Raw genomic sequence first — 9,568 nt, forward strand, 5'->3', positions numbered from 1 at the left:
TGTCGTTGCAGTAACATACACAATTAAACAGTTTGAAGGTTTATGATGGTAGCTAGCAATTATTTTATTGAGTGTAGAGTTAAAAGCCGAGTAGAGCTGCACAGAAAATTAAAAATTCAATTTAAAAAAATAATAATCATCAGATTAAAAAATGAACATTGTAGATACGTTTAAAAAAATAAAAATCAGTTGGGGTGTCTGAGGTTTTGAGTGGTACCGGAAACACGGTGTATATAAAAAAAATAAATTTGGAGAGGGCCCTTAAGTTCTGAAATGATTCCATAGACAAGATTTATATTACATTGGTACATCATATTGTAGTCTTATGAAGCATGAAAGGCACAAATGCAAAAACTATCGATGTTAGTAGATTTATTGCCTACAGCATGAAATATTAACTGTATAAAATCTAAATAAATTATATGAACACTATGCAACAATCTTAATAAATGGTTGTTTATTATGCTGGGTTGACACACTGCAAGAGGAGCAAGCATATATATGGAAATATTGACTCCAAAAATTACATTAGGCTATTATGAATGCATAGGTGTGTTTGTACTCCCAATATCTTAATGTGGTGGAGTGTGTATGATATGGAAATGTTGCATAGAATATATAAATGTATACCATTAATTTAATTTTTACTAAGGTCTATTTTGAGGGCAGGCATTGTTTGGTTTCATCAATTCTTCACATGATATTTTCATGGCTCAGTCACTTTTCAATATTCAAAATGATATGTACGTGAATTTTGGCCTATGTTAAAACATTAGCATCAATTTTAGTAATATAGTACCTATAATTTGATGACCTTTATATTAAAATAAACTATATGATAAGCAGGAAATTTAAAATGACTGATTCTAAATGTGCAGGTAATACCAAAGGTGTGGCTTTCCTAGCCAACCTTACGTTACAGAAAACCGCGAACTGTGATTGGGCCATATCGGAACGAATAAGGATAATTTTAAAGTAAAAACAATTGGAAAATGTATTATTATGATTATTTAAGTGTTGGTACGGAATGACCAATTTTATGGGCTATGTAAAAGGAAGATGCAACTTAAGACTTTAAAAAGTTACTTTTTACTCATGGCTGACACGGCACAGATTGGTGATCGCATTTTAAAATATGTTTTATTTTTCTTTGTCAATACGTCATATATTTTAATATTTACATATCACTGTAAATATTGGCTAAAATATGATTAATGCCAAATTTTTCGTATTTTGGTGGTTGACAACTGTTAGTTGTTCATAAGTAATGATTATTTGGAATACTCACTGAGCTAATGTGCTCTGTCAACTAAATGCAATTTAAGATAATATAACAAGTGCAGTAAAGAACGAAATATAAAACTGAATGTCATTGTCATGCATACAAATATAACTAGATAACTTTTCGAGATAATACTGTCCTTTGTCCCTGACAGATAAAATAGGTCTATCTATATGAATTGGAATTTTCACTACCTACTTATCTGTCAGGATCAACGAGAGGGGGCAAGTAAAATTGTGAAATTATTTAGGCGGCGATGTATGATGTGCAGTGTTGTAAATTCCATTTTTTATTTATTAAAAACCCTGGTAAACCCATTAGAAAACATGGATTGATATTTTTGTAATATAATAGGTATAATTTTTTATCATTTATGGATTTATATACAAATATTTAACCAGAATTTTGGGAATTTTATTCCTAAGCCTGTCATTTAAATGATGAACTTGGATTGTTGATGGATGCACTCACCGAAAAAAGTATAAAATAAAAATTGAAGTAATACTAAAATGCATGTCTATGATTTCTTAAAATAAACATAATGCCTTATTTTCATAATTAGTCATATACAAAAACCCAATAAATATAAAGTTTTACACATGAAACTAAACAGCATAAATCTTCACAGTTTTGGTTATAACCCTATAAGCATATCAAACGGTATTTTTCAAACCAAGCCAGGCAAAATTATGAAGTACCGAGGCAATAATAGCAAGTCGACTACTTCTGTAAAGAATAAAACCTTATGAAGCCACAGGATTTAACAGGCGTTCATTTTATTGACAAATTAATTTGTGGACCAAAAATACATACCTATTAAATAATGTATGAGTAAGTTGCGCAAATTTTAAACACGCTGGAAATATTCACAGATTTTTGAAAATTTCATTTTGAAAACGGAAAACATGGATCGGCATGGCTTGGATGAGTCGGACCTTCGCTATCAATCTAGCTAAATTCAAGTTAAATCAAAAAAGCTAAGTTCATCATCGTCCTTGCATTATCCCGGCATTTGCCACGGCTCATGGGAGCCTGGGGTCCGCTGTGGCAACTAATCCCAGGATTTGGCGTAGGCACTAGTTTTACGAAAGCGACTGCCATCTGGCCATCCAACCCAAAGGGCAACTAGGCCTTATTGGAATTAGTCGTGACCAGCGCTTATAAAAAAAAGCTAATAAGTTATTATGTTTTTCCCATCACGGAACAATGGTGTTCCGGACCTTTGGGAGGCGTGCGCGGGGCCGAAGCCAACGCGTAGAGGCCCTTTCGACACTTTAATGTAATGTAAGGGGTACACCGAGCGGATGTTGCCCTTGCCCGTATCATGGGACACACGCAGAGGCAACACCCGCCAGGGTGTAAGGACTATTTGAGAACTAATGGAATCTAAAATGAACTAGTCTATTTTGATGAAAGTGATGGACTAAATACTGGGCTATGGATAAAAAACCGGACGCCTGCCTAATAAAACGGTATCCAATTTTATTTCCGGCAGACGGTGACTCGTCCCCACAAGATGGGCCCCCACAAAAAGCGACATCCAAGATGGCTCAAGGGCAACACCGGTGTGAGAACTCAAGGGTGTCGAGAGGTGTACACCGCTTTCTGCCCAGTGGCTGTTAAGCCACTGTACCAACTCGCGTCTTATGCAAATTTTCACTTCCACCCCTGGGGCATGTAGCCCTAACGACTCCACTCTGGACGGCCAGCCAAGGCAAGCCAGAGGTAGAGAGTCTTATTATGTTTATTAATATAGCACATATGGAGCCTATATTGAGAAATTTTGGGACTTTACGATGAGTCACAGGTCTATAAAACCATGTAATAATAATATTAGGTGTACCTAAAACTAATGCCAAATTGGTGGCAAAAGTAAAAAAATATGTTTGTTTATTTTAACCGTTATCATTCCGTATAGTTTGTTACTGTATGAGCTCAGTTCAGTAGTCAGTAGGTACTCATGTTTATTTAACAAGTGTTCGTACCAGCATTTTATTTGTTTTTTAACTGTAAATAGACAATATATTTTGCCCATAGTAATAGAGTTTTATTTCTTTGTAAACTATTACAAAGCCGTACCGTAACAAAGCCACCTACTTCAGCTGACAAATCCGAAACGTGATTAGGCATGTCTTGTCTTAATTGCTGTGTGAATAAGCACCACGCAATTTTTTTCACAAAGTTAATTTTATACAATTGTAATAATATTAGTCGGGATTGTTGATAAGGTAAGGTACTAAGAAATCCCAATAAGATTGAATAAAAAAAAACAGGATACGTAATGTTTTATTTATTTGAATAATAATGTAGCTATTTTATGATTCGTACCCAACGACAATAGCCTCGTCTTGTGGAATATTATTATAATTATTGTGTAGTTTTTTACCTAAAAGCTTTTTAAGTTTTTTTCCAGGCTTAGTTGGTTTGGTGTCCCCAAGAGTTTCGTCGACGCCTTCATTTTCGTCCCCGTCATCTACTGGTACATCTTTATTGTTATCGTCGGCGACTCCACTATCGGCCACTTGTGCATCAGCGTCATTGTCTACTTTTACATCATTGCCCGGTATCATAATCTTATCAACAGGTTTATTACCATCCTTGTAGGGTATTTGTTGGACACCACTTTTTCCTCCCCACGGATCATACTCACTATCAGACTTGGCGGGCATAATATAGCCTTTAACACCATCATTCGCTCCCGTCTCATCACTGTCATCATGAAGTTCTCCTTCGTATTCACCACTTTCTTTATCAACTTTGACATCGTTGCCAGGTATTATAAGTCCTCCCGCACCCCCTCCATTTCCAGAATTACCCCCACCATTTACAGGAGGACAGCCATTGCCATTATTTGGTACTTCCTCTCCTCTTAGTTCATCGAATTGGGCGCATGTTTGGTGTATTATGGTGTTGACTAGACGTTTCTTGCATTCGTGACTGAACATTCTTTTGATCTTCAATCCGTCTAGATGAGACAGTTCGTCCGACGGTTCTACTCTCAATCCTGGAAGCTTTACAAAAATATTAAGTTATAATTTTTGGGGTCTCCTAACTTAAAAGGATTTCCTCACATGAGCAAAAAAGCTTTACCTATGTATACGCAATAAGAGCGCAAAAAAGGAAGTTACCATAGGCATGATGGAAGGGTGGCCGTTGAGGCTGAAGGCTCGATCGTGGAAATGCATCACACTCATGGGATCGTACTCCATCAAACCGGCGTCATTCGTCTCCACTGACTGGATTCGGAACATCGATCGAAAGGCTGAAAGTATTGTAGTTTTTGAACATTCTTAAAACTTTTAATAGGACTAGAACCTAGATTCAAAAACCTACACGACAAATTGTTGCGAGGGATGTGTTCGGTATAACTTCATTTGTGTTCCTCGCTTGGCGTGCAGTGACGCAAATCTGGGAATACGTCTTTGGCCATAAGTCTTGTCACAACCTAGGGGCCATGTGACTAAGTATCGCAAGTTGAAGATCATTCACTTGAATTAAATGTGTGCGTGTGCGCTCGCGCATACTTTTAATAATCGTGTATATGTAGTCGCGTTGTAATAGGACGACCACACTTACCTATTCCTTCCTTGTCGAATCCGGCAAAGGCGACTCCAACAATATCCGGATAATGTAATGCTCTGATGTGGGTCGCAAAAGCAAATTTGGTTTTAAAGATGCGGTCACACGTCGCAACCTACAGTGGAGCTGTCCATTCGAGTTGTGGGTATACGTGTCGGAGGGCATAAGTCGCGGTTTTCGGATATGGCGCTTAGCATCTAGGACGACCACAGAAAGATTGAAAAGTCTATGGTTTCAGTACCTGGCTGTATGTTCTCCCACATGACCCTGACGAAGAGGTCCCGCTGCGGATGCTGGATCTCATCTCGGAACCCGAGCCCGTGCAGGAGCGTGTGCAGAATCTCCCGCGGCTTCAGACAGTCGTATCCTAACACTACTTTCTGGATATGACATAAACATCGATTAGTACTGACAACTGACAAATGGGACTGACAAAGCCCATACAAAAAAGCGTACCCCTGAAATGTATGGGCCTTTTAGGCTTAAAACTAGATGCCGCTGTTTCGCAGCCTGGAAGTGGCCAAAATCATATTTTCCCCAAATATTTTTGCGTGTTTTTTTTTTAAAGAAATGACACACTGTGTGCGTCAGGCTTTGCCCGACACAGCCCGACACTTTAAGTCCGGCTTAGGACCGCGTGCGTCGGGCTTCGCCCAACACTTTTAAGTTAGAGGGCGCCGAAGGCGCCCGGCTTAGTACCGCGTGCGTCGGGCTTCATCCGACACTTTAAGTGGGAGGGCGCCCGGCTTAGGACCGACCCTTTATGTTAGAGGGTTTTTTATAAAAATAAATGACACTTTATTTTATTATCATGTCAATACACATTTTGAAAAAAATAAAGTAGGCGCCGTCATCAAGTGTAGTTATGATAGTATTTAATAGGTGGCGCTGAAAAATCGAGGTACGATTCTTAGTATGAAGATGTAAATCCTATCAAATCATCCTTGGTTGTACCTATGTGTTTTTTATAACAAATATTTTTTTTCTTTCTTTCTTTTCTTGTTATTAGTATACGTCATCTACTGAAGTCCTACTTACAATCTCCCCATTGTCATCGACTCCCGCGTCGTGGACGCACGGCCTCACTCTGTCCGGATTGGTGACGTGCAACCAGCTGCCATCAACCGGTCCTGTCGGCTTCTCCTCTAACTTCGTAATTTCGGGGCAGAGGTGGCTGTCGTAGCTTTGGATTTTGCTAAGTATCATAAGCACGCGGGCCAAAATCCCTTGACCTGCCGTAAAACTGATATTAGATGAGGTAAGTACGTGTAATGGTATTTTTTTTTTTGCGAAATTAAAACAATCGAATATATCGAAGCATAGCTGCGGACGCAACCATGACCAGACATGGCGTAACTGAAGACAATGGATCCACTAAGGGCCCCCACAGACGGGAGACAAAATTGTTTTGTCTCCGTCGCTCGGTCCGGTCTATGGGCTAGTATGAAGGTGCGCACACGAGGCGACGCAACTTTTCATACAAATACGACGGAGACAAAACAGTTTTGTCTCCCGTCTGTGGAGGCCCTAAAAGATATCTTTAGTCAACTATGACTCCCTCGTGACGAAGAATCGTGTAATAGTCATTGGTGGAAGTACCTAGATGCTTCGCTCCTTCCTTCTTCCTTCCACACATGGTTTTAAGGTTTGCATCTACTGGGTCTCTAGACTACGGAACGCTGCAAACGAAGCAATGAAGTTGCTTACCATAAGAATCGCTGTCGATATAGACCTTGATCTCTCCGTTGGGCCAACGAGGAGTCCCCTCGGGCCCCAGTGCCCATTGTGAAGGCAGCAGCACGCTGCTATCATCAGGTTTTTTGGCTTTTAAGGTTTTTATAGACCCTCCTACGTCTTCACTTAACAACTTCTTTGCATTTGTTTCATTTACGGCGGATACTAAAATAAACAAGTTATAACGTTATGTAAAATCGTGGTTTTGGTGGATCCACCCGTAAAAGTGCCTGTAATATGGCGATGTTATAACCACTACAACATTTAAACAGTGCCTATTGCAAATCTTCGGCACCATCTAACTTGACAACGTGGCAAACGTGTTGGGCATTTTTGCACCTGGTACAGGTTGCACTCCTTTCGGGTTGTAAGTTGTAACTTTTGTAACCTTCACGGGCTACAATCCATGTGATTCTGGAAACTCCGTTGGTTAGAGAGATTGCTGATTAGACTGCTATCGGACTTTTCAGCTGAGAAGGTAAACCAGGCTACACTGTCCCAAAACGTTTTTGTTAACATCATTATAAACCACCTCATCCGCCTCAGTTTGAAATATATAACATACCAAGTTGAATTTGACCATTGCTAATGCGGTAAAATAAAAATAATATGTAAATAGAAACTCTCCACACCATAGTCACAATTTACGACCTATACTAGTCACGTAGATTTCACTACTCTCAATGTTGTTGTGAAATAGAAATTGAATGTCGGCTTGAATAACTTGAATTTCGTAATCGCCGTGCGAGTGTATTTTACATAAGTACCTACCTACTTTTTATTCGACCGATTTCGACCTTTCTGATACAGAATTTAACAACATCTCATAAAACATGAAATATGCACACTATATCGATACAATCGTCAGTATTGGACTGTTCGCAGCTGACTGTAGGTAGTGGACGTCTAGGTAAATAAAGTGCGGACTGTACAGATAGGACGTGTGACGAAAATAATGTAGGTACATGTATAGTGCATGTTTATAAACAGAAAATTTTACAACAAAAGAACAGCTAAATCAAAATATAAACAGCAAGTTTGTCCTGATCTTGCATCAACCAGATTCCCAACGATATTTTTAAATCCTGCGCCATATTTTAAAAGCGCCGGAAATGGATTGCCGAGAGTTTGCCAGAATATAAAATAAATATAAGTCGTTTCCAGACAGTCTACCTGTCTGTATAACAGAAATTTCACACTACTTCTACTAGAAAATAGTACAGTTTGAACAAGCGACAACAATTAAATAAAAATATTTTATTTCCGCACCCACTCTTGTTAGACGATTATTTAATCCGAACGTGCAAACAAGGCTTATTTGTATTTTTGTCTTTGGTTATTTAATATCGCCGTGCCACATATGGCAACCCTTTTGACACTTGCTTTTATCTTGTCTATTGCTGTCAGAAAATTTTGCGAGACCTTTCGACGTACGAGAAGAGATTTCCTGCGAAAATGTCTCTCTTGGCTTCGCTAAACCGCTCCCTGTTCAAAAGAACATCGACGTTCCTCCTGGTCGTCGCTGGCGGTACCTTCTTCTTTGAGCGAACGTTCGATTTAGTAGCAGTTTCCATCTTCGAGAGTATAAACAAGGGAGTGAGTATTTTGTTATATAATTTTTGTCTAGATGATCATTGCTCGTTTGTTCTCAATTTAAATCAATTGTATTTTAGTATTAACTGCAATTAATTACTTACCCACTTTAAAAAAAATATCCTTACTATAGCCTGTTATTTTATGTTAGGTGTGCCCTTGAGGTTACGAGACAAGATTTCCATATCCAATAGCTTCTTAATTCTTACAGAAGCTACAGTAACGTCAGTAACTGAACCAATAGGCATTAGCCTGTCTATCTAGAGGAAACGTTATAAGTCGTAACTGAGCATTAGTTACTGTTTGATGTGGTCACTTTATTGTACTTGTGTTAAAATATTTAGGTACATGGCATTGCATGTAGTATGGGTTAAATAAAAGCTAAAAGCAGAGGACATAAGAAGTCTAATTGGACGACTTTCTGAAATTATTTTGTGTCCAAATAATGTTAACCTTTTGCAACTAAATTAATCAAAAAGTAAAATTTTGTATGTCCATTACCCATACAATGGAATAGTCAGAAGATCAGAATTTTATCACCTCAGTTTTTGGAAATTGCAATTTCTTTATTTTCACCTGTATCAGTATTAACAAAACTTGTTCTTTTTTTTCAGAAACTCTGGAAGGACATTGAGGCCAAATACAAGTAATGAAACAACAACATGAAATGGATTAATTTATTAGCTAATTTTGTTGAGAAGAATGTGATTTAATTAAACATTACTTAAAAATAAACAAGTTATTTCTTTTGCCTTAGGCCAATAGTCCACTATCATATGTTTGTCATAGAAATCTGATATCATAGGCAACATGCCGCCCTTTTTCTTCACGTTGGAGAAAAAGAGAGGCATACAGAAATATGATCATAGGCAATATGCCGTCCTTTTTCTTCACGGTGGAGAAAAAGGGAGCCAAGGAGGCATACAGACCTATGATCATATTTCTATGATAAACATATGATAGTGGACTATCAACCTTAGGATATATTTATCTCACTAATTATTTAACAATGTCATGTCATATAGTAATATGATTTTAAATGTCTCAATAAAATGACTAGATTAGTAAACATTTCTTACAACCTATAAAAGAAAATAATGAAAAATATTATTGTGCACAACACGACATCTACAGAATATGTACTTCTGGAAACATATTCCTGTATTGATATAATTATATAACATTTTCTATCCTCCAGCCGGAATGTGTCAGGCAGCTGCGCTAAACTAAGTTATAGCATCCCGGCTCCATTGAACAGAAAAATAGTATACACACTTTGGCCAGTAAGTAAGAAAGACTCCGATCACATGTTTGTTGACTGGCTCTGGCTTGGCCGACAATTACTTGCAAGTGATTTGAGACATTTCTTTACTTGGCTTA

General features: G+C 38.0%; 2 protein-coding genes across 2 annotated transcripts; one reads left to right on the forward strand and one right to left on the reverse strand.

Annotated features, from left to right (window-relative positions):
• Positions 1-3,557: 3,557 nt before the first annotated feature.
• LOC125242153 lies at positions 3,558-7,311 on the reverse strand. The gene is made up of 6 exons (XM_048150863.1): positions 7,161-7,311; positions 6,569-6,760; positions 5,900-6,093; positions 5,103-5,241; positions 4,411-4,544; positions 3,558-4,293 (listed from the first exon to the last, which is right to left on the reverse strand). Exons 1-6 carry the CDS (start codon positions 7,228-7,230, stop codon positions 3,598-3,600), a joined length of 1,425 nt encoding a protein of 474 aa, XP_048006820.1. The 5' UTR covers positions 7,231-7,311; the 3' UTR covers positions 3,558-3,597.
• Positions 7,312-7,972: 661 nt separating this feature from the next.
• LOC125242169 (cytochrome b-c1 complex subunit 9-like) lies at positions 7,973-8,923 on the forward strand. Its single transcript, XM_048150876.1, has 2 exons — positions 7,973-8,191; positions 8,803-8,923. Exons 1-2 carry the CDS (start codon positions 8,051-8,053, stop codon positions 8,836-8,838), a joined length of 177 nt encoding a protein of 58 aa, XP_048006833.1. The 5' UTR covers positions 7,973-8,050; the 3' UTR covers positions 8,839-8,923.
• Positions 8,924-9,568: the final 645 nt, after the last annotated feature.

The sequence above is a fragment of the Leguminivora glycinivorella genome, unplaced genomic scaffold, assembly GCF_023078275.1.
Source record: "Leguminivora glycinivorella isolate SPB_JAAS2020 unplaced genomic scaffold, LegGlyc_1.1 Scaffold10, whole genome shotgun sequence".
Taxonomy (NCBI): Eukaryota; Metazoa; Arthropoda; class Insecta; order Lepidoptera; family Tortricidae; genus Leguminivora; species Leguminivora glycinivorella.

Excerpts from the sequence above, each read along its gene's own strand:
- LOC125242169 (XM_048150876.1), top strand. The coding sequence starts at position 8,051 with ATGTCTCTCTTGGCTTCGCTAAACCGCTCCCTGTTCAAAAGAACATCG. Across the intron at positions 8,192-8,802 it reads TCGAGAGTATAAACAAGGGA|AAACTCTGGAAGGACATTGA; the intron begins GTGAGTATTTTG and ends CTTTTTTTTCAG.
- LOC125242153 (XM_048150863.1), bottom strand. The coding sequence starts at position 7,230 with ATGGTGTGGAGAGTTTCTATTTACATATTATTTTTATTTTACCGCATT. Across the intron at positions 4,545-5,102 it reads GTGGGAGAACATACAGCCAG|CCTTTCGATCGATGTTCCGA; the intron begins GTACTGAAACCA and ends CAATACTTTCAG. Across the intron at positions 4,294-4,410 it reads ACCCTTCCATCATGCCTATG|CTTCCAGGATTGAGAGTAGA; the intron begins GTAACTTCCTTT and ends ATTTTTGTAAAG.